Below are 24,316 nucleotides of genomic sequence, written 5' to 3' on the forward strand. Positions count from 1 at the left end.
CCGAAATTCTGGTTCTGGCCGCTGGAGGTTTTGGGGAAATAAATTGTGGCCATCCGCACCTGCGCAGTTGGGGGAAGCCGGTGATGCAGTAGCAATGCAAAATGGCGCTGTCTCTCCGCGCATGCGCAGTGGGCCCGGCCGGGTTCAGATCTCCATTTGCACTGCACACAATCACCTCAATGCCTCGTGTCTACTCCAGGTAAGTAGTGGAATATTGTGTTGTGGGAGTGCCCGTTTCTCCGGGAAGGGTGGGGGGGGGGAGCTGCAGTGTCTGCAGAGCTGAGTCAGAGCCTCGCTGCGTGGGAGGGAGAGAGGGGGGGAAGCTGGGAGAGAGAGGGGGAAAGGGGGGATGTGAGAGGAGGAAAGGGGGGGGAAGAGAGAGGGAGGGGGGGGGGAGAGAGAGAGGGGGGGGGGGGGGGGAGAGAGAGAGGGAGAGGGGGAGAGAGAGAGGGGGGAGAGAGGGAGGGAGGGAGAGAGAGAGGTGGAGGGAGAGAGGAAGGGGAAGGAGGAGGGGGAGAGAGAAAGGGGGCTTATCTTTAGTGAGATTACAAAATTAATGTAGGTTTTAGAGCAATTATATTTTCTCCTTCATATGAATAATATCAAACAATTGGAACTGCTTTCTTTTCCTTGATAACAATACTGAAAAAAATATGAATTCCATAGTTTGCAACTTTCATTTTGCATCATATTTTTAAGGTGCACACACTAACACAGTCGAACAGTAACAGGCAATCAAATCAACACACACAACATTTTCTAAAAAAAGGTTTTATTTACTGCAAGTTGCAGTATTTTATTTGTGTTTGCATGCTCCTTTATAACATTTTACATAACATTTTACAGTACAACTTGATTATTAAAACAAGGACAGTTTCAATTCTTGATTTTTAAAAATGTATACGACAATGATCTCAATCATCCCATTCCAACCACTCATTACTCTTGACTCAACCAAAATTATTTCTGAAATTTTGGTCATAAATTTGGTGCAAAAATGCTCCAAAATAAGGCTCAGAATACACTAGAGAGCATTTAAAACCCCAGAGCTTCCAGGGTCCTTAAGCAGGCCCTGGACCATGGCCGCAAAGGTCTTTCAGCTTAGTGCTTGTGATATGCTGCGCTGAGTGCACTTATTTCACATAAAATTTTTGTAATCCTGCCACGCCACCCCCATTTTTGAAAAGCTTCGTACGGGCCTGGTGTATAATATTTTTGACAATGTCATAGGCCTTTCTTACATATGCTATCACAATGCACTATAGTCTTTAAACCAGTGGTTCCCAACCTTTTTTAGTTCATCGTTTAGGTTCGCTAATTTTTCTGTGGCCCCCCACCCCTGACTTTATTAGCGGAAAAAAGTGGCCCCCTTCATTGAACCTGTGGCCCCTAAATCCCCAAATTTTTCTGTGGCCCCCCCTGAAATTTGCCATGGCCCCAGGTTGGGAATCACTGCTCTAAACAACACTTCAGTAATTTTCCTTGCCCTTCATTTCAGAATAATAGTGTTTTAAGCCGATTACTTGGCACTAGCACTGGCAATAAATAAAAAGCTCAGCTTTCCAGCTCTTATCTCATTGGCCACACTTGGCTGCACATCTGTGTCAACCTGGTGGACTCTTCCATCTTCCTCTCGTCGTGGGGGCGGGGGATAATTCCGGCCCTGATCATCTTGTAGAACTTTATGGCACATACAGGTACAGGAGAAAACACAACCTCATATATATTAACTGAGAGGGTTGATTTGAGTTGCAGGAGTGAGCACAAGGTGCAATACTGAGGAAAGGGCAACACATGGAATCAGACAAGATATAACCTAGGGCTCAACAAAGCGGTGCAGCCAGTAGAGCTGCTGCCTCACAGTACCAAACACCCGGATTCAATCCCGTTTTTGGGTACTGTGGTGTTTGCACGTTCTCCCTGTGGCCGCGTGAATTTCTTTCGGGTACTCCGGTTTCCTCCCACATACCAAAGATGTGCGGGTTTGTAGGTAACCTGGCCGCTATAGATTTCCCTCAGTGTGTCGGGAGTGGATGCAAAAGGGATATAACGTGGAAGTGGTGTGAACAGCTGATCGATGGTCAGTGTAGTCGCGGTGGGCCGAAGTCCTCTTTCCATGCTGTATCTTTAAACTAAACTAAACTAAAATCTGATGGATAGAATAGGAGTTTCAGCAGCTGCTGAGTACGAAGACTCGTGAGTTAGCATCTGGTTATTGGTTCACTGCTGCACCGCGCTTTTGTGCTACATACCAGCGATAACTTTTTTTTTGTTTGTTTCCTATATCAAAACAAAACAAAATACTACAATGCTTCATGCTCATTGTTGCGCTTGACAGTAGAATTGACTCAAACCTATAAATGTAGGAATGTTGGAAATGTCACAGTACGTTGAACACAATCTGAAAATGAAAAATAGGTTAATATTTCAGGGTGTGACCATTCATAACCTTGTTTGTTTTACAAAGGTTTTCAGTACCCTATGGAAATGAAGAGAAAGAGCCCATTGTCGACAATTTTAACAAAAACTCCTGAGAACCAAAAAGCAGCTAGAGCAGCAAGCAAGGTGAGTAATTAATATAGCAACATTTAAAAATTAATCTTTTATTTTCCGGTAACGGTTTATGGTTTAGAGTACATTTAAGCTGTTGCAGAAATAATTGGTGAACATCAAAAAGTTTTCGAAAAATGAATAATTAATTTTGAAGAATGCCACATGATTGATACTGTATATTATCCTATTCTAGCAACAACACAATCTGTAATGCATCTCTGTATCTCATTAGTGTGAAAGCATTACTGCATTGCAATGAACATTTATCAACAAGATTTATAAAGATGTCTGATAGCAGTTCTTTGAATGTGCAATCTATCCCATATGTTGGAAGACAAAATAGCCTTGGCGATGATCTCTAACACCAGTTCATAAGCAATATAAATTCTAAGTGTCCCATTTGCGTCAGAGTAAACTGCCCAGGAATTAATCTCTGGCGGTTAACCCAAAGTGCAATGTGTGGTCATGTTAGCGCATTGTTCTTTATCTTATCATTCCTTTGACTAAAATGTCTTGAATTTGAGACAGACTGCACCTCTGTGATACAATTTCATAACATGTTTAGTGCTATCAACTGGAGATGAATGTGTATGCAAGTGTTCATAAGGAGCATTGTCTCAGTGAATGCGCTGTTTTTCTTTAGATGTGCTTGGCACAGTAGGTTACCATGCTATCTCTTTGCTCTGAAATATATTGAAGCACAGTCAAAACTGATAAGAAAAACATTTCCATTCTACTCATTTGTATGGATGCACATGGAAAAAGTAGCCATTTGGTGTTCACTTCCTTGCAATTAAAGGCCCTGTTGGTGAAAATCAAGCAAAAACTCTGAAAATTACAAAATGTTTGGAAATTAGGTTCACATAGGTGAGGCCACATTTGCAGTATTGTGTTCCATTTTGGTCACCTTGCAATAGGAAAGATGTTGTTAAGCTGGATAGGATGCAGAGAAGTTTTACAAGGATGTTACCAGGAGTTGAGGGGCTGAGCTACCAGGCTAGGACTTTATTCCTTCTGGCGGATTAAGTGTACAAAATCATGAGAGGAATAGAAACATAGAGACATAGAAAAATAGGTGCAGGAGTAGGCCATTCGGTTTTTCGAGCCAGCAGCACCATTCAATGTGATCATGGCTGATTGTCTACAATCAGTACCCCGTTCCTGCTTTTTCCCCATATCTCTTGATTCCTTTAGCCCTAAGAGCTTAATCTAACTCTCTCTTGAAAACATCCAGTGAATTGGCCTCCACTGCCTTCTGTCCAGAGAATTCCACAGATTCACAACTCTCTGAGTGAAAATGTTTTTCCTCATCTCAGTCCTAAATGGCCTACCCCTTATTCTTAAACTGTGAATCCTGGTGCTGGACTGCCCCAACATCGGGAACATTTTTCCTGCATCTAGCTTCTTCAATCCTTTAAGAATTTTATATGTTTCGATTAGATTCCCTCCTCTCATCCTTCTAAATTCCAGTGAATACAATCCCAGTCAACCCATTCTTTCATCACTAGATAGGGTAAATGCACAGCCTTTTATCCACAGTAGGGAATTCAAGAACCAGAGAGTATAGGTTTAAGGTGAAGGGAGAAAGATTTAATAGGAAGCTGAGGGGCATCTTTTTTTCACAAAAGGGGTTGGGAAAATGGAACGAGCTACCAGAGGAGGTAATTGGGGTAGGTACTATCACAATATTTAAAAGGACTTCCAGTGGCGCTATGGCGGCTCAGGACGTGCGCCATTTAGCTCCGCTAAACACTGAAAAAATCGCCGAAATCTAAACTGGTCAGAATTAAAAACACTTACCGGCAGACGTTTATTGCCGCGTAAGTGACGTCAGCAGAAAGCGACTCCGGTATTTTAAATGACCGGTAGACGCTATCCTAGACGACTGCCTAGAGTACCACGGAGGAAACGGCTAGCAGAAGGTGTGGAAGGCCCCAAAGAAGCGTTGACTTCGAGTATGGAGCACCCCAGAGAGAAAGCAGCAAGACAACCTCTGGTGGAGACATCAAATCACTACTGGGTGAGCAACTTGTGGCTGTGAAGAAGGAAATTTCAGCTGGGAAAGCAGAAATCTGTGGCAAGATTGATAAAATGGATGCCCGTATAGAGGAGATGAATTCCTCCTTGAAGGGGGAAATCCACAGGCTGGAAACTGATATCAGCCGTAAGCTGGAGCCTATTCTTGCTTCTTCAAAAAAACAAAGCAAGGCTATTTGGGAATTAGAATCTGGTACTGCTGTAAATTCCGAGACAACACACAAGCTGATGGCTGAGCTGGAGCGTATTTCTGGGCCACTTGCCAAAGTGACTGAAAAATGTCTTGATTTAGAAGGGCGTTCTAAACGCCAGAATCTAAGGATTGTTGCAGTGAAAGAAGGAAAAGAACACGGTAAAAATCTTCGAGATTTTTTGGCCCAATTACTGCAAGATGTACTTAAATTGGATGAAAAACCTAAACTGGACTGGGCTCACAGAGCTCTGAGAGCCCGGCCAGGCAACACAGCTCAACCAAGACAGTTGATTCTGAAGGTACATCATTGCTACGTTTTAGAAGACATTATGAAGAAAGTCGCCAACAACAGAAACCTAACTTTTGAAGGGGAAAACATACGAATCTTCAGAGATTTTTCTGCCGAAGTCGTTAAGAAAAGAGCACTCTTCACCAAGTCAAGAGCTATTTTGAGGGACATACCAGACCTCATATTCGGCCTACTTTATCCAGCCAAACTGTGTTACATATAATGCGACTGAATACTTTTTCACCGATCCGGATAAAGCATTCAAGTTTGCCCAAGATAAAGCGGGTTCCGTCAAGGATAAGTAACTGTGTTACTGAGTTTATGTCGTGATGCCAATCAAGAGGGTTATACCGTGTTTATACTGAGTTTACAATCATTTATAATGTATTCATTTATCCTGTGGTTATAATTAATATGTTGTTATAAATCTACTGACCCAGAGTCGGTTAATATGTCAAACAGAGAACTAGAGAGATTGAGTGACAGAGAGAGAGGGAGAGAGGGGTAGAGAGGGGGAGGGGTAGGGGTAGAGAAGCCGAGAGAGAGAAGGAGAGGGAGGGAAAGGGTGGGAGGGAGAGGTAGAGAGAGGTAATGTAAGTGAGAGTAAGTTAGAGGAAGTTGTGGAAAGATTTGGGAGAGAAGAAAGGGAAGAGGGAGAGAGGAAGGGATGGGGAAAAGGGAGAGGGGCAGAGAGAGGGGGAGAGAGAGAACGATTGTGGGAGACTGGTTGGGAAAGTGTCAGGAAGTGTTAAGTAAGTTTTGGAAAGTCTTGGAAAGTTTAGAGATTGAGTTGGAAAGTTTAGGAAAGGTTGTGAGAGGGAGGGAAAGAGTGAGGGAGAGAGAGAGAGATTTGTCTGTGTGAAATGACATTTGTAATCAATGTTGCCATAGGTTCACTGACTTTTTGAGTCGGTTAATATGTCAAAACAGTACTAATAGAAAGTTATGTAATAAGTGCTGTATATTAGTCTAATTATTCAATATTCAACATTAATTAGAGCACAGTAATATACTTAACCTCTTGGGAATGCCGATTCCGTGACGTATTTATGTACTGTTTTTTGGGGTCTGTTCGGTTTAGTTTTTATTAACTCCTTAAGGAGCGGGGCTACTTAATATTATCTACGGAAGTTATCACTAACCAAACCACTGTTGGGTGGTATTCACCAGCAGCATTTCTATATGCTGCAACTTCCGTTGTTTTTCTTTTTCACTTTCTACCTTTTTTATTAAATATCTTAACTATTTTTATTAATGCACATTTTTTTGGGAGATATCTCTGGGGATAGGGGAAAATGGGACAGGGCTCACCCACCTAGCAATTAAAGGAATTATTTCAAATAATATGTTGAACCATTTGAATCAAAGGAAACCATGTAAGTTTTAAAATGCAAGACGATGTTGCTAGGAAAATGTGGAGGAATTACATTTTGTAGTTGGAACGTTACTGGCGTTAACGGGCCAATTAAAAAGGGGCAAAGTACTGGACCATTTAAAATATATTAATACTGATATAATATTTCTACAGGAGATGCATCTCAAAAATGGAGTTCACAACAGGCTGAAGGGTAGCTGGATTGGTCAATTATATGATTCTACTTTTTCTTCCAAAGCAAGAGGAACAGCAATTCTAATTCACAAAGGCATACCATTCAAACACAAATCCACTATAGCCGATAAGGAAGGCAGGTACATTATAATATCCGGAGAACTACACTCAATTCCACTGACTATGGTGAATATTTATGCTCCTAATTTCGATAATCCACAATTCTTCAATAAAATATTTAATATAATCTCAGACTCCTGCCAGCAGAATCTGATAATTGGAGGAGACCTAAATTGTGTACTAGATCAATACTTGTATAAATCTTCATGTCAAAGGAAAAGTATTCCAAAATCAAAATCGAGTGAACTTTTAAATATACGTATAGAAATAATACAAACATAACCGACGTATGGAGGATTGCCAACCCATCCGGAAGAGAATACTTTTTTTATTCAGCTGTTCACAAAACGTATACACAAATTGATTATTTCCTGCTTGATGCAAAATTATCCCTTTCACCTTTAACCCTAAATATCACAATAATATAATTTCGGACCATTGTCCATTATTTCAATATACTACAAATTTTGCAAACAAATTTTGAATTTGGTGACAAACCACACAAACTTCTGGCACGTCAACTCCGTAAATCAGGGAAGGATCACACTATTCAAAACATTCGATCAGAAAAAGGAGAGTTGCTTACACTGCCTAAAGATATTAATGCAAGATTCTTAACATTTTATCAAACACTATACTCATCGAAAACAACAGCCGACCCTGCAAAGATGAAAAGCTTTCTTGAGAATTGCAATCTCCCATCCCTTAATGAGGAGGAATGGGATGAATTAGGTGCTGAGATAACAACAAAAGGCATTGTAGAGACTATTAAATCACTGAAAAGTGGAAAAACGCCAGGTCCGGACGGGTTTAGTAATGATTTTTATTTAAAAAATTCAATGATTCAATTTCCCCACGCTTATGAGCCCTTTGTAATCAAGCATTTAAAGAACGGGGGGGGGGGGGGGGGGGGGGGGGGGGGGGGGAGGACAGTGGAACATATCTCCGTTTTTTTTTCTTCTCCCTTTTTTGTATCTTTCTTCTTATTCTTCATTCTTTCCTTTTTACTCTTTATTCTTTGTATCAATTTGTTCTTCTCGATTTATGTATCGATTTATAAAATGTTAAAAATGAAGCTGTACGAAAATTATATAATTGTCATGCTGATTGCTTTATTCTTGTACAATTGCTTCTAATAAAATAAACATTAAAAAAAAAACAATATTTAAAAAAGCATTTGGACAGGTACATGCTTAGAATAGGTTTAGAAGGATATGGGCCAAATGCAGACAGGTGAAACTAGTGTAGATGGTGCGAGCAGGTTGGGCCAAAGGGTCTCCTTCCACAGTATATGACTCCGTGACTCTGACATGGCATTTGTGAAACTGAGCCATGATTAACTATTCAGGATAAAGACTCTTCATCAGACTGGGAAAGTGAGGAAATAAGTTTGAAGTTTCAGAGATCTGTGATAAATTGAAAGTAAATTGTTAGTTTCACTGAGGGCTTTTGTTTGCAAATTGACAAGCAAATGCTCACCATTAAGCACATCTGTTGAAGGCTTGATAAATAAAGCCTTCATCATTCTTTTTGGATCTGATCTGATATTAACACTGGAGATATTTCCAACATCTGCAGTTCTTTCTTTAACACTGGAGAAATAAGTTTCACTTCATGCTACTTGCTACCAGCATTCTATACTAGAAAATGTGCAAAATTACATTCTTATCATTATGGTCGCTAAACCCATGTTCCTGGATGGCAACACAGTGCACCAGTAACATAAAATTGGAGACAAATGTCTTTATTTCCATGATGACTACAAAAGGATGCCCTATTTTTGTCACATATGATGAAAGGACAGTTTAAATATAGACACAAAGTGCTGGAGTAGCATAGTGAATCAGGCAGCATTTCTGGAGAAAAGCATGGGTGATGTTTTGGGTCAGAACCCTTCTTCAGGCTGAAAGTAGACAGTGGGGGATGGGGACAGGGACGGGGAGGGTGGTGGTGGGGGGGGGTGAAGAGAGTCTTGTGGCTTTTGTTAAAGCTGCAAGCTGTCTATCATGCCTTGAAGTTTTGAAAGCAAGGTTTGTTCAAATACTTGTTGTACTCTTTCCCCATGAATCTGGATACCAGTTTATGTTTTAATTTGGAATAAGAACTAAATTATTGTTTCACTTTCTGTGTTCAATTGAAAATATAACAGATTATTTCTGATAGCAAATTAGCTGTCCTTCATAGAGGTCTGCACTTAGCCTAGTTGTATATAATTTTCTTGTACCAACTACACTGAAGCTTTCACAATAGAATACAAGATACAAGATACATTTATTTGTCACATGTACCAGTTGGTACAGTGAAATGTGTGCTCACCATACAGCCATACAAATAAAAAAAGAACACAACACACGATAGACTCCAACATAAAACATCCCCACACCGCAGAAACAAAGTTTCCCACTGTGAGGGAAGGCACCAAAGTCAGTCCTCTTCCTCTGATGTTCTTGATGTTCACCCGTGGTCGGGGCCTCCCGAGCCCTCCGCAGTCGCCGCTTCGGGCGGCCCGTTGCTCAGGCCCGCTTGCCGGGATGATGGAACTCCGACGTCGGAACAGGAGGACAACCTCAGCGGCTTGCACCTCCGAATCGGCCACTTCCTACCGGTGTTCGCGGCTCCCGAAGTCCACAGGCCACTGGGCGGAGATTCACGCTGGCGGCCCTCGGCTAAGGGATCCGAGAACTCCGCGATGTTGAAGTCAGTTCTGCCCGCGCTGGGAGCTCTACGAACCACAGTTCCGCAATGTTGATGCTGCAGGCCCAACACTCCGGAGCTTCAAACGGCGATCCAGGTAGGTATCACCCCGCTCTGCGGTAAATCCAGTGCTGCGCCACCGCTGCTGAAGCTCTGGTCCGGTCCCTGGCAGGAAAGGCCTTGCCAATCCAGTAGGTAGGCCGCGAGGAGGGGGACGAGGATGCAACTCGAAGAATAGTCGCATTCTCTCCAGGAAATTACTGGGAAACGGTTTCCCCCTTACCCTACCCCCCTCCCCCACATAGGAAACCTAAAGAACCCTCCAAACATACTGTTAAGACAAACTAAAATTTAAACTGAAATATCACATTTACATAAGAATTCAGACCCTTTGCTCTGACACTCAAAATTGAGCTTTGGTGCATCCTGTTTCCACTGATTATCCTCGAGATGCCAAGTCTGTGAATGTCCTTGAGTGGCCCAGCCAGAACCCGGACTTGAACCCGATCGAATATCTATGGAGGTGACCTGAAAATAGCTCCGCATTGACACTCCCCATCCAACCTGACAGAGCTTGAGAGGATCTGCAGAGAAGAAGGGGAGAAATTACCCAAATACAGGTGTGACAAGCTTGTAGTGTCATACCCAAGAAGACTTGAGGCTGTAATCGCTGCCAAAGGTGCCTCAACAAAGTACTGAGTGAAGTGTCTGAATACTTATGTGATATTTCAGTTATTTCTTTTTAATTACTTTGCAAATGTATGGTTTGTTTTGAAGTCTTCACTGTTTAGATTTCCCAGTATAATCCAATGAGCAGACCCCCATTTTATAACCTATTTCATTCAAATAGGCAGGACAATCTGGAGTTTGGATTACATTGCAACCAAACCTGGCTCTACATTGTGTTTACATGTAGAAAGTGTTGGTCAAACTAATTGTTGGAGTTCTCTAGTTTAAGCTGAAGTGGAGTGTACGCAGTCCGAACATTCACTGTTGAGGCTCAGCCAGGTGCAGAAGAACATGTTACAAAATTATGTTAAATACATGTGAGGAAGGGCATACTGTACATCTCACATTGGTTCAGTCTACTAGAAAGCCCTTCCATTCCTTTTTTGTTCAAAATATTTCCTATCATATATACTTGAAAAGATTTATGTTTAAATTGCATAATTTGAGAAATGACAATACAGATTTCAATCTTTTCATATTACTCACCCCTAACAACAGATAGAGTTGTACAGCACAGAAAGGTACTCATCACCCTACCATGTCCATGCCAACCTTTTAGGCCATCTGCACTAATCTCATTGGACAGTATTTGGTCCGTATTCTTCTATGACCTGTCCAGTGAAGTGCCTGTTTAAATGTCTTTTAAATGTTGTGATTGTATGTGATTCCACCATCTCTTCTGGCATCAAGTTCCGATAACAACCACATTTGCTTGAAAAAAACCTTCCTCTCAAATCCTCTTTAAAACGGCAGTGCAGGCTGGAAGGGCTGAATGGCCTACTCCTACACCTATTGTAGGTATGTTACAAAACCTACCTGAATCGTGGCTGAGCATCTGCCCTACCCCGTGTGCGCGATTTTGGCGCTGTTTAGAGGGGGCGGGTTTAAAACACGATTTTCTTCCGGCGGCGTCATGGAGAATTAAGGCGCGGCATTGAGCTTCTCCCCCGTAAAAAATTGTAAAAGCCGTTTTAAGTCAGCACCGATTTTAAAAAAAACTCACCGAAGTCGCCTGGTGTTGTGTAAGGGTGATATCATCAGAAGAAGACGTGAAAATCGGGGAGATTAATGGTGAAATCGGGTGTTTAAATGAGTTTAAATGAGCAGAGATAATCGTTCAAGGGCGCCAGAGAAAAACACTATCAGCCTTCAGCTCGAGAAAGTATTGGATACTCTGCAAACGACAGAAGAAGGTTCAGAAGAAGAAGATTCTTACAGCCAAGGGTCTCTGTTTGAAATGGCAACAAAAGGAGACAAGAAGGAGAAAGAGGTGAAGCAATTGCTTTTAGATATGAATGCTACAATTAACATTACACTGGAGAAGATGCAAAGTATGGAGTCTCACATGGAAAGTAACAAGCAGAGTATGGAGGCTAGCAGCATGGAGAAACTTTCTCAAAAAATTGATAATACTTGCAGTGAGTTAAAAGAACTGAAAAAGCAGAATAAGGAATTTGATAAGAGATTAAAATCAGAGTGTGTCAGAATTGAAAATGATTACAACAAGAAATTTAAAGGTGTAAAGGATGATATCGGAAAGCTGGATGAGATAATGGAAGAGATGGAGAATGAGATAAAAGAGATTGTCTCGGAAATAAAGAGTTTGAAACAAACAATTAAAGGTGTGTACCTTATTTTTACATTAAATGGGGCTTCTTAAGAACCCTGTATATAAAGTTTTCTATAGCGAGTAGTTCATTTTGGGCTCTTTATATTCCGCAGTATTTTTCTGGGCACTTGTGGGCACAAATCCACTGCAATGTGAATGTTCTAAACCAGCGCGTTCACAGGAACCCACTAGAAAGCCGATTTAAATTGACTTTAATTTACAGCAATTGAACACTAAATTCCTTCCATTTGGCCTATAAATTGATGTAAATGAGATTTAAAACTCATGTTTTATTGTGAATTATTTGTGAATATTATTTGGACACTTAGGCTATTTAAAAATGTTAATCATTTATTAAGAAATGGATAGATGTTTAGATCTAGTAATTGAAGTTTGAAATTAGCTACAATTGGGTAACTAACTAATTATATGCTTTAATTTCAGGTCATCCAAGTAAGATTATTTTATAATTGTTTCAGAATGCTTCAATCTATGATAACTGAAAATTTCATTCAGTTCTCTTAATTTTTAAGAGGTTATGAGCTTTTGACTGTCCACGATCACAGCTTTTTAGTTATGTCCATAGAAAATCAATAGGGAACAAGATGCTAATTTCCGAGTATGAAAATGGCCATAACTTTTTTATTACTTGAGATATGAAAGTGAATTAGGTGTCAAATTAAACTTATTTTTATGCTTTATCTGATGGGATGAATTGCAGACTTGATTTTTTTTAAATCTCAAAATTTTGTAACATTGCTACCTATTGTCTATTGTCTAAAATTCCTTCCTCTCACCTTAAACCCATGCCCTTTTGTTATTCATAGCCTACCATGCTAGATGGTCTAAGATGGTCGGTTAGGTCCACGTGAGGCCAACTTGCTCACCATTTGTCAACTTGTTGTGACTGCAACATGTACCACTAGGTAATGATTGACAAGGTTGCCAAGGATGAGTGAGCTGAGCAGGTCTACTCCATGATTATTAACTATAGCTTATTAACCTATTGATGGATGGAGGAGTTAACTTGACTCGTCCTAGCAGAGGCTGACAATGTTTAAACAGAATTTGGCTCGAAGGGCCGAATGGCCTACCCGCACCTATTTTTTCTATTTTCCTATGATTTCTATGTTTCTATGTTGGCAGGAAAGCCAGCACTCCCCTGCCTTTATTAAACTTAACAAGCAGGACTGGATTCCTGAATTCGCCATATTCAGGTTAGTGAGGTAGACTCTCCCAGAGTTAATCAAGACAAGAATTATTTGGGGTCTTGGAAATTGAAGAACAACACAATATGGAGGAAGCCAAGCAATTGACCAATAAAATCATCTATCCTCAAAGTTAATAATGAAAATAGAACCTTTACAATTCATATTTTTAACCAGAAAATATTTTAAATCCTTTTTTTGTTTAACTTATTCTGATGGATTAAATTTTTGTATATTTTGACAAATTCTCAGATTTTGGAACTATCAGGAATGGCAACAGAACTAGGTGAAAATGCAGTGTTAATCTAGTATTCTGAATTAGCAAACACAAGGAACAGCAGATGTGGCATTACAAAAAGCATAGAAAGCACTGGAGTAACTCAATGGGTCAGGCAGCATCTCTGGGAAATATGGACAGACAACACTTCGGGTTGGGACCCTTCTTCAGACATTGTAGTGGAGGGTGGAAGGGGAAATATGGTACCGTTGGGGATGGGGGCATGGTGACAGGTGAAGGGGAAGGGGTTTGATTGGAAAATGGTTGAACAAAGGCCAGAGATGAAAAGAGAGAAAGTGTGAGATAAAGATAAGGATAGAGGAGGCAAGAAATGTGAAGCAGACGAGGTGGAAGCAATTTAAAATTAACGAAGCAGCATACTGGATTTAAAATTCCTGTTTGTCTTTTTGCACCATTATGGTAAATTAATGTTAAATTAATTGATTTGGTGTCTTTTAATTGATAACTAGAGAGTTTGCCCATGTTTGTACCTATGATTCCCAAATGTCAAACTCTCACAGTCAAAATCTGAAAATGTCAAACTCTCATAAGATCAAGATTGAAGTGCTGAGATACCATGTAGTTTGGAGACACCAAGGAAAGATGAGCATATCCTTTTAAACAAACAAGAGTGAAAAAGCAAGTGAAACAAATATTTTACGTCATTTCCATTAGTTCTAGTTGAGTTGTTTAGCCATTGTTTAAAAATGGCTAAACAACTCAACTAGAACTAATGGAAATGACGTAAAATATTTGTTTAAAAATGGGAATATTACATAATGCTTGCTAATCTTGATAAATAATTTACAGATTGGCATGATGGCAAAATCTAATTGTATTAAAATAATCTTAAACCATATGAATTAATTTGAATGTCTCAGCCAAGATATCATTGAGAGAATATGGAGTAAAGGGTAATGTTGACGAAATTACAATCTCAGCTACTGATAACGTTCTGGTGTTAATATCGTCATTGCATAATTGACCTACACCTGTCAAGTAATATTCATGCCCTCACCAAAGCCTCTTCTCCTCTACGCCTATTCCCTACACCCAAACAATCGTTCACTGGTGAATTACACAAAAGCCAATAAAACAGTCCTGAAATACAAGCTTCCCTGGCAAATAATTTTAAATACAGGTAGAATGCCGCGACTAAGCAATTTCAATGGAATTTGTTTCATTTATGCTTTATTATTTAAAATTTTCAAAAATATTTAAACCTAGTTTCATCTGACAAATTAATACATACAGAAGGACTAAATAAGATTTAGTTATGAAAACATATAATTACAATCTAACTACAATGATGTGTCAAATTTTATTAAGTGCTAGACCAAGTGCAGGGTCTGCTCCCCCAACGATGGAGCAGTTTTTGAAATGAGGCCCCCCCCCCCTGATGTCACTGGAAGCTGGTGGAATATTTTGTTTCACGGGGAGAAAGGGGGACATTGTGACATCACTGGAAGCTGGTGTTTTAAAAGGTGTTTTTTTTTACCTTAATCATGAATAACCGGGGGAAGTGGGTGGGGTGTGTGAATAACCCGGGAGGGGGAGGGGGGGGGGGGGGTGGAATAACCCATGGGGGGGGGGGGGGGGTGTGAATAACCCAGGGGGGGAGGGGACGGGGAGTGTGAATAACCCATGGGGGGGGGAGGGGACAGGGGGTGTGAATAACGGGGGGGGGGGGGGGGGGGGGGGGGGCGCGGCGGGGCCCCGGGGGGGGGGGGGGGGGGGGGGGGGTTGGAGAGGGCAGGGGGTGTGGCACTCCGCAGCCTGGGAGCCCATTGTGATTCTCATCAATGGAAGCTCCTGGAAAAAATGCTGTCTGCGAGAAACTGCAGTTACTGTTGGCAACGTCCGATTGTGATGTAATTGTGGCACTCAGCAGCTTGAGAGCCCATTGTGATTGGTGCACTGTGAGTGGCATTGTGACATCATCATTGGAAACTGCTGGAAAAGGGATGTGTGTGAGAAGCGTTTTCTTTTTATTTTTTAACTATAATCGTGAATAACGGGTGAAATATAGGATGAAATCTTAAGTGAACCTGATTACTGTGTGGACGGGAAAAATATATCAGAATATGTAAAAATGTAAGCGCTACCGCGTAGCGTTTTGACAAAGGTAGAAAAACACACACACACACACACACACACACACACACACACACACACACACACACACACACACACACACACACACACACACACACACACACACACACACACACACACACACACACACACGTTGGGTCCCATGTTCGCACGGGAGGGCTGGTCCCCCAACACTATATTTCACCTCTCCACCAATTCCAGTGGCTTTCTGGAGCGCTAGTATGGGTGTTGTAGGCTGAAGGGACTGGTCTACAGAGGGCTAGTATGGGCATTGTGGACCAAATAGATTCTTGGGCTGGCAGCTCAGACACTCAGACCTGTTCGGCTGGCAGCTCAGTCACTCAGGCCTGGTGGGCTGGCAGCTTAGTCACTCAGGCCTGGTGGGCTGACAGCTCAGTCACTCAGGCCTGGTGGGCTGGCATCTCAGTCACTCAGGCCTGGCGGGCTGGCAGCTCAGAAACTGTCAGAAATTCTGCATAGAACAGGTGAGAGACTCTTGTGAGAGAGAAGGGGGAGAGGGTGGAGAATCAATTTTACACATTTTTCATCTTTTTCTGCAGATCACAGTAATGAAGAAGGAAAGTCTATCCTGGCCTGGATCTTGAAGGGAACCAATGAAGGGAGGGAGAAAAATGCTGGGGTGAGGTTTAATACTGATGGGCTGAAAGGACTCCTCCTGGGCTTGTACAGGCCTGATGGGTCATAGGGGCTCTAAAAAAAATCTCAGTGAAATCTCAGTAAAAGGCACTTTTTCTGTACTTTTCCTCGACTTTTCCTGGCCTGGCAAGGGTCTTTTGTTCTAAAATTCTCCATCTGGACTAATACAGGCATTTTGGGCAAAAGGGCCTGGTTTCTTGTCTAATAGGGGCCTTGTGGGCGGAAATTAGTGTTTTCAGGCAGGCCAAACAACTCATTTCATTTCCATTTCAATTTCAAGCACAGGGCAGGCCAAACAGGTCATTGCATTTTCATTTCATTTTCATTTGCATTGCAGTTTCAAGCACAGGGCAGGCGAAACAGCTCATTGCATTTTCATTTCACTTCCATTGCCATTGCAGTTTCAAGCACAGGGCAGGCTTAAAAGCTCATTGCATTTTCATTTCACTTCCATTGCCATTGCAGTTTCAAGCACAGGGCAGGCTGAACAGCTCATTGCATTTTCATTTCACTTCCATTGCCATTGCAGTTTCAAGCACAGGGCAGGCCGAACAGCTCATTGCATTTTTATTTCACTTCCACTGTCATTGCAGTTTCAAGCACAGGGCAGGCTGAACAGCTCATTGCATTTTCATTTCACTTCAATTGCCATTGCAGTTTCAAGCACAGGGCAGGCCAAACAGCCGATTGCATTTTCATTTCACTTCCGTGGCCATTGCCGTTTCAAGCCCAGGGCAGGCCAAACAACTCATTTCTTTTTCATTAAGGGCTAACAAATCATTTATTGCAGACTCACTGTTCAGTTGATTCACAGCTTAGAATGAGTGTCGTGGCCTCTCTCTCACAATCTTGTAGATTGACTGTGTCATGTCCAGGCATCCAGGGTTTTATAGTCCTGCCCCCCCCCTCACCCCCCCCAGACGGGGTGTTACCTTAATTGCGGTTATTGACAGGATAGAGGATTTCAAGGTTTTTTAAACACTCGTAACCTTTTTATTTTTCATCAATGGGAAAAATCCTCTGGGCCTGCTCAGCGGAGGAGGACTGTGGGTAAGATGGCCAAAAATCATATCGATATATGGTAGCGTTTTTTCTAAAATCAATATACGTAGGTGGTGTAATTAATTTAAATGCACGTAGGTGGTGTAATTAATTTATTTCATTTCAAATGTTTCCAGTACTTACATTCAGTATTTGCAGTTATTCTATTTTTAAACACTAATAGTCCATGACTGGTGAATTGTAAAAAAGGCATTTGGACATTCTGGGGGCTTCTTCTTCTTCTTCTTCTTCTTATTCTTCTTCTTCTTCTTCTTCTTGCTTATGGCGTGCACAGCCTAAAGTTGTCGGACAAATTGTTCTATTTGATCTTATTTGATTGTGCACGCAGGGTTGATTGCAGTTGTCGAAACAGGGCGCACCACGTGAAGGTTGCAATCTGCCACCTCAACATTCTGGGGACAGGTCTTCAGGAATCACTGGCTGAGTTCTAGTTACTGAATGGGTACCCAGAGAACATTTTGCTGGCCATTGTATATAGAATAGTTTAGACAGTCAGCTTCCAGGTGGGAAATTTGGACAGCACGTAGACCTAGGATCCATCAACTTTTTTTTTTTTTTTGTGTATCTTGCAAATAGGATTATGAGAGAATTAGTTTGGTTTCACAGAAATATTTCATAATTTGTATGAACTGTATTCTACATCCCTCTCTTCCACCATTTTGCTAGAAGCAAGCACATTTCAAAATGGAATTTCCTGGTTTTGTTTGAAATATTATCTTTGGTACACTCTGAAGATGAGAACATTATTATTTTATATTATGCTCTATTGTTCAAAATTCAGAGCAACAATCCCACACAAATCACTTAAATGATTTGACCCTCTCCCCCAACATCAAAATATGGCTGTGAGAATATTCTTGCTCAGAACATTTTAAATATGTATTTATCTAATGCTATAATGTGATCTGAATTTTTCAGCAATACACTAAATCCCAGCGAATAGGTATTTTTGAACAATTAAAGTTAAAATGGCTTTCAGTAACCTACAATACTTACAGTAGGACTGAACAAAAGAGTAATCCATTAGGGAGTAGTCCACTGGAATGTTTTTGGCCATCTCAAATAAGAATGTTCTTTTTAATTCCAGCCAAAGGGCAAGGCAACACAACTAGCAATCTTCATGACTGAAGTGGTGATAAAACAGCAGCCCTCATGGGAACACATAGGGAAACAGCCCCAGTAAATTTGAAATCAAGGTTACTGCATTTAACATGCTTCAAGCCAAATTTATCTTTTCAAGACGGTTGTTTGAGTGAATATTGTTTGTACAGCAAAGGATTCACTTCAATCCAGCAAATGACATTTTAAATTAAGTTGTCATTTTAAGGGTGTCATCTCCATTGTAAAACAATGGGACATTTGAAAAGGATCCAACTACTAAGAATAAAATGCTACGGACATGTAACTGATATTTTTCCCTGTGAAACAGAAATGTATCTTGTCAAGTATAATTTAAAAGGTATAAAGAAAGATAATCCTCCATGTCTTATTTTGACACATCATTGTCTGGGGAATGAACTTGAAACCTATTCTGTGATGCATCTGCTTTGATGTATTTATTTTCTTCTTTTGCTTTTTTCTCTCTCTGTGTAAGAAAGTTACTATTACAGTTTACAGTGTTCTGTAAACACTATGAGAATTCAACAAATATAAAACATATGAAATTAACATTGCTTTTGTGCCAACAAAGCATTACTAATGTAACTTAAGCTATTAAAGTCACAAATCCAAGATAATTCTTTAGCTTCATCATTTGTTGCAATTTAAAGCAAAAAAAAACCCCAACAAAGTAGTAGTTTAGAAACAGTCAGTGAGTCACCAGTAGAAAATAAAAGCTGTGCAGGTTAAGCATACTAGAAGGATGAGAATGAAAATAGTCAGATTTTAGTTATATAACCTTTTGTACTGTTCTGGCTGTGCACATAAGATTTTGACAGTGTATAAATACGGGCCAAACATTGTAAAGGGAACTGGAATCTGTTAAGTTCTGCATATCGAAATAGATTAAAATAGTTTCATCTTGATGCTTTTCTAAAACAAAGATGGAATATTGCATTGATGCCGGACCGTGCTTTTCCAGTGCATGCTGGCCGCATGGAAGGCTGTACGAGCAGTTTAGGGTTATGGAAAAGTCATCGTGCAGCTATGGTTTTAGATCTAGTGGAAATTGGTGACAGTCTTAGAAACATAGAAAAATAGGTGCAGGAGTAGGCCATTCACCCCTTCGAGTAAGCAACGCCATTCAATATGATGTTTAAGAGGGAACTGCAGATGCTGGAGAATCGAAGGTTACACAGAAAAGCTGGAGAAACTCAGCGGGTGCAGCAGCATCTATGGAGCGAAGGAAATAGGCAACGTTTCGGGCCGAAACCCTTCCTCAGATAACCATTCAATATGATCATGGCTGATCATGGCTGATCATCTAAAATCAGTATCCAGTTCCTGCTTTTTCCCCCCATATCCCTTGATTCCATTAGCCCCAAGAGCTAAATCTACAGTTAAGGGCCTGTCCCACTTGGCCGTCATTTACGCAACAGGCCGGTTTGACTGTCGCACACGTCATCATGCGTCCGCACAGTCGCCTGGAGTGCGTGACGTCATTTGAATACCCAGTTTATGATATTTACCCAGTTTGTGATATTTATAGTGATTATCTAAAATGTTCCAGTTTCTTGTGGTGCTAGCAATTGGAAAAACTGCAGATGTAATGCCCCTATTCAAAAAAAGAGGTGAATGAAAAGTAACAAGCTGCAGACCAAATTAATCTGTGGGAAGTGACTGCAGATGCTGGTTTAAATTGAAGATAGACACAACATGCAGGAGTAACTCAGCGGGACCGGTAGCATCTCTTTAGAGAAGGAATGGATGATGTTTCAGACTGAAGAAGGGACTCGACCCGAAACATCACCCATTCGACCCGAAACGTCACCCTGTCCCACCTGGCCATCATTTACACGACAGGCCGGTGGCGCGCAAAGATTTCATACAGGACGAAATCCTGGCGCGCTGCGCGATACCGCGCGCAACTCCACACTCCTCCACACCACTCCATGCGCCCTTCCTGCGCTACCCACACGCTACCCACACGCTACCAACACGCTACCAGGTTGAGCAAATGATGCGCCAAGTGGGACAGGCCCTTAATGCTCTCTTGAAAGCATCCAGTGAATTGGCCTCCACTGCCTTCTGTGGCAGAGAATTCCGCAGAGTCACAACTCTCTGGGTGAATTTTTTTTCCTCATCTCAGCCCTAAATAGCCTATCCCTTATTCTTAAACTGTGACCCCTGGTTCTGGGCTCCCCCAACATCGGGAACATTTTTCCTGCATCTAGCCTGTCCAATCCTTCAAGAATTTTATATGTTTCTATAAGATCACCTCTCATCCTTCTAAATTCCAGTGAATACAAGCTCAGTCGACCCATTCTTTCATCATATGTCAGATCCGCCATCCCGGGAATTAACCTGGTGAACCTACGCTGCACTCCCTCAATAGCAATAATGTCCTTCCTCAAATTAGAAGACCAAAATTGCACACAATACTCCAGGTGTGGTCTCACCAGGGCCCTGTACAACTGCAGTAGGAACTCCTTGTTCCTAAACTCAAATCCTCTCGCAATGAAGGCCAACATGCCATTAGCTTTCTTCACAGCCTGCTGTACCTGCATGCTTACTTTCAGTGACTGATGTACGAGCAGTCCCAGGTCTCGCTGCACCCCCCCTCCCCCCCTTTTCCTAATCCTAATTCCTAATACACTTTGAACAATATTTTATTGTGTGTAGCAAATGTATGAACAAGGTGAGATATTTTCAGATTATTCCAAAAGAATTACTCCATTTAATTTCTATTCTAAATGTAACAATTCCAAAATGTTCAAAATCATTGCATTTCGGCTTATATACATCTGCCAAATGTAGAATATTTCTTAAAGCGCAATCATTTATTGCAATCGAAAATTACTAATTATCACTGTGGTGGCTTGGAAACAGTCAGTGAACTTTAATCATGAGGAAAAAGATTGTTTTAGCTTATTGGAATGGTGAGAACCAAAATAAAATCTGATTCTGTGTACAGCACTCATCTGCTTATCCCTAAGGGTAATCAGCATATTAATCTGTTTTGTTATATGACAAGGAGCAGTGATTTAATTGCTTAAACATAAATGCATTAAATACAGGTAGATCTCTAAAGCAGGATGAGATATTATATTTCTCAAATTGAAGGAATCCTCGCTTAGTTTAGATTCATAGCTCGATTTGAGCCATGTGGAATGTACTAAAATGATCGATAGTAAACAAAATGCAGGAATATTAAGCACCTGAAAGACAGAATAACGTTTCAAATACAGTAGTACTTATTATTAGAAATAGTCTGAGGAAAAGCAGATACCATTGTAAGAAGGACCTAGTGAGGGAAGAGACAGCTATAGGTGAGGATTGGATGTATAGATATGCCAACTACTTATCAGAATGGGGGAATTAATAGGTTTATGTAATTAAATCTGAAGCTGTTCATATAGATTCGGACTGAGACAGATGAGCACTAATGTCATTAAGGCACAATATATGAAACAAAAATCAATTCAGCAATAAAACAGTGGTGGTTATTGTTATGCTATTGTTATTTTTGAACTTTTTCTTTCAGAAAATGTCTTTGGACTGAATTGTTCTAATAATAAAATATTTTCCAATAAAGCTAACCACATGATACACAGGCCTTTTAACACTCAGTATAATAGAAAAGCCCAGGACTGCCAGTTTAAATCATGTCTAAAATGTCAGTAGGTGGCATACTTAATATAAAACAACTGATAGCTGTACCACCTGGTATAGGTTTTCTGAGAACCAGGATATGTAGAACATTTTGGAAACAACTGCAATATATTTTAAAATATATATAATATTAATCTAGTAAATGCCACAAATAAATAACATTTAAAGGTTCATATTCATACCTTACTGCATGCAGCAATACTAGCCTTGTACACCTTCAATGAATCCTGACATGAGCAGCAGACAATAAAGAACACGAAGGGCGGCATGGTGGTATAGCGGTAAAGCTTACAGCACCAGAGACCCGTATTCGATCATAACTACGGGTACTGTCTGGGCGGAGTTTGTACGTTCTCCCTGTGATATGCATGGTTTTTCTCTGAGATCTTCAGTTTGCTCCCACACTCCAAAGCTTACAGGTTTGTAGGTGAATTGGCTTGGTATGATATTAACAATAGGGTAGTTGTTAATGTGTGGGGATTGCTGGTCGGTGTGGACTCGGTGGGCCGAAAGGCCTGTTTCTGTGCTGTATCTCTAAACCTAAAACACTCATATTTTTGTTCAAACTCAAATTTCCGTAGATGCTTTGAATGTAATGCTTTCAGAGGCATCTATGTGTGTCATTAATCTATGTCTTCAGGTTGGCAAAGTACTTTCAGTTATACGTGACTACCAGCTCCATATATTATACTCCTTTTGTGTTGAAGTGCATCTCATCATTTTTATTGATCTCTTTAAGTACGTTACATTGCAAGTCTATAAGTTTGCCTTTGTTCATGGTTGGTTAACCATTTATCACACAAGCATTGTTGAACGTGACAATACCTTGGAGTTTTGACATAAAGCTGACATACAATGATTACTAAAAAAAAACTTGCTGATGAGTTGATCTTCAGTACAGTGTCACTAGTGTTGATATGTTGTCAAAGAGAACAGCTTCTTCATGTCCTATCTGAATAGAACACGGCTTTGTACAGTTCTGTCAAATCTCATTTCAACCTTTCTGCTCTGAGAGCACCACCAGTTTTTCTTGTATAACCTCATAACTGACATACCTCATCCCTTGAACCATTGTCGTAAATCTTTTCTGAAACTTCTCCGGACCGTTTATAATCTTCTCGAAGTGCAATAACCAGGATTGGATGCTTTTATACTCTTTTCCTCCATTGTTCTTGTGGAATTGGAAATATTGCTTATACATCACACTTGTTTTTCCTTTTAGTTATGCCTTGCAGAGTTAAAGGTCTGGGTGAATATCGCCTTTAAGTCTTTCGAAAGGTCAAAGCCTAAAATACAACTTTACGGACAACGTTTCAAAGTATAACAACTTTATAGCATAGTTACTGTGAATTTACTATGTTCACAAAGTTTACAAAGTTACTATACTGTTATGAACTTCATTTAATGTATTAGATATTAATTATTAGGTATTTCAGTTATTAGGGCATTTTTCCCTCAAAGTATTTTTCAGTCTTATAAGCATTACCTCCCACCTGCATTCCACCTTACTTTACTACTCAATGACACAGAATTTCCATATTGGAAACCTGCATAGCCAATACAAATTAGAAGCCTGGACTTCACTAAAGAAACACCAACATTTTTCATTCAATTAATCCAAGAGGAGGAATCTTTCTGAGGAAATTATGTGAAATCTTTAAGTGAATCAAATAGCTTCAAACATGTGTGAGGTCAGTGGAGCTGCTAGGAAAAGCAGAGATTTCTCACTTATCAGCTTTCAAATGTTTCAGACAAAATTGTTCTACTCCCCAATGTTGGCATATCAGGTATTCAGTAAATAGGTGTATTCATTCCACTATTAGGGGATTTCTTCTCTGTCCCAATGAAAGTATTCAATCTTCACAAATAACTTCATAAAATCCAATAGATTTGATGGGAATGTTTGCTTCCTCTTGGAAATTCTATTTGTGTTGTTGAGATACTCTGAGGTACGCAGTCACATACTTAATTTATGACATTTTATTTGGGTACCGAAGCTGATAAAATTACATTAGTCAGTCCCAGGACATAATTTGTGACATACTAAATCTGTTCAATGGTGAAAATATAATCAAAATGATGGCAACTAATGTATTCTTCAGTAGAATGGTAAAGATCCACTTTACAGAGTAGGAAATACAATTAGATTTGAAGGTTATATGACTGCTGAATAAATATAGTCTATGAAATGTATAAATAAAGAAAAATGTATTAAAATATACAGAAATGTATGGGTGTCAGTCATGCATATGAAATATCACATAGTTAGATACATAGATACATAGACAATGGGTGCAGAAATAGGCCATTTGGTCCTTTGAGCAAGCACCGCCATTCAATGTGATCATGGCAGATCATCCACAGGCAGTACCCCCTTCCTGCCTTCTCCCCACATCCCGTGTTTCTGCTAGCCCTAAGAACTCTATTTAACTCTCTTTTGAATGCATCCAGTGA

General features: G+C 40.4%; 1 protein-coding gene across 4 annotated transcripts in view; it reads left to right on the top strand.

The window, feature by feature from the left end:
- Positions 1-24,316, top strand: part of LOC129704064 (uncharacterized) — a 231,227-nt gene that overhangs the window by 45,499 nt on the left and 161,412 nt on the right. For all 4 annotated transcript variants that reach the window (XM_055646934.1, XM_055646936.1, XM_055646935.1 and 1 more), the window contains exon 7: positions 2,468-2,565. In XM_055646934.1, the coding sequence (XP_055502909.1) occupies positions 2,468-2,565 (98 nt within the window). The remainder of the gene's footprint in view (positions 1-2,467; positions 2,566-24,316) is intronic.

Source organism: Leucoraja erinacea, chromosome 15, assembly GCF_028641065.1.
Source record: "Leucoraja erinacea ecotype New England chromosome 15, Leri_hhj_1, whole genome shotgun sequence".
Lineage (NCBI taxonomy): Eukaryota > Metazoa > Chordata > Chondrichthyes > Rajiformes > Rajidae > Leucoraja > Leucoraja erinaceus.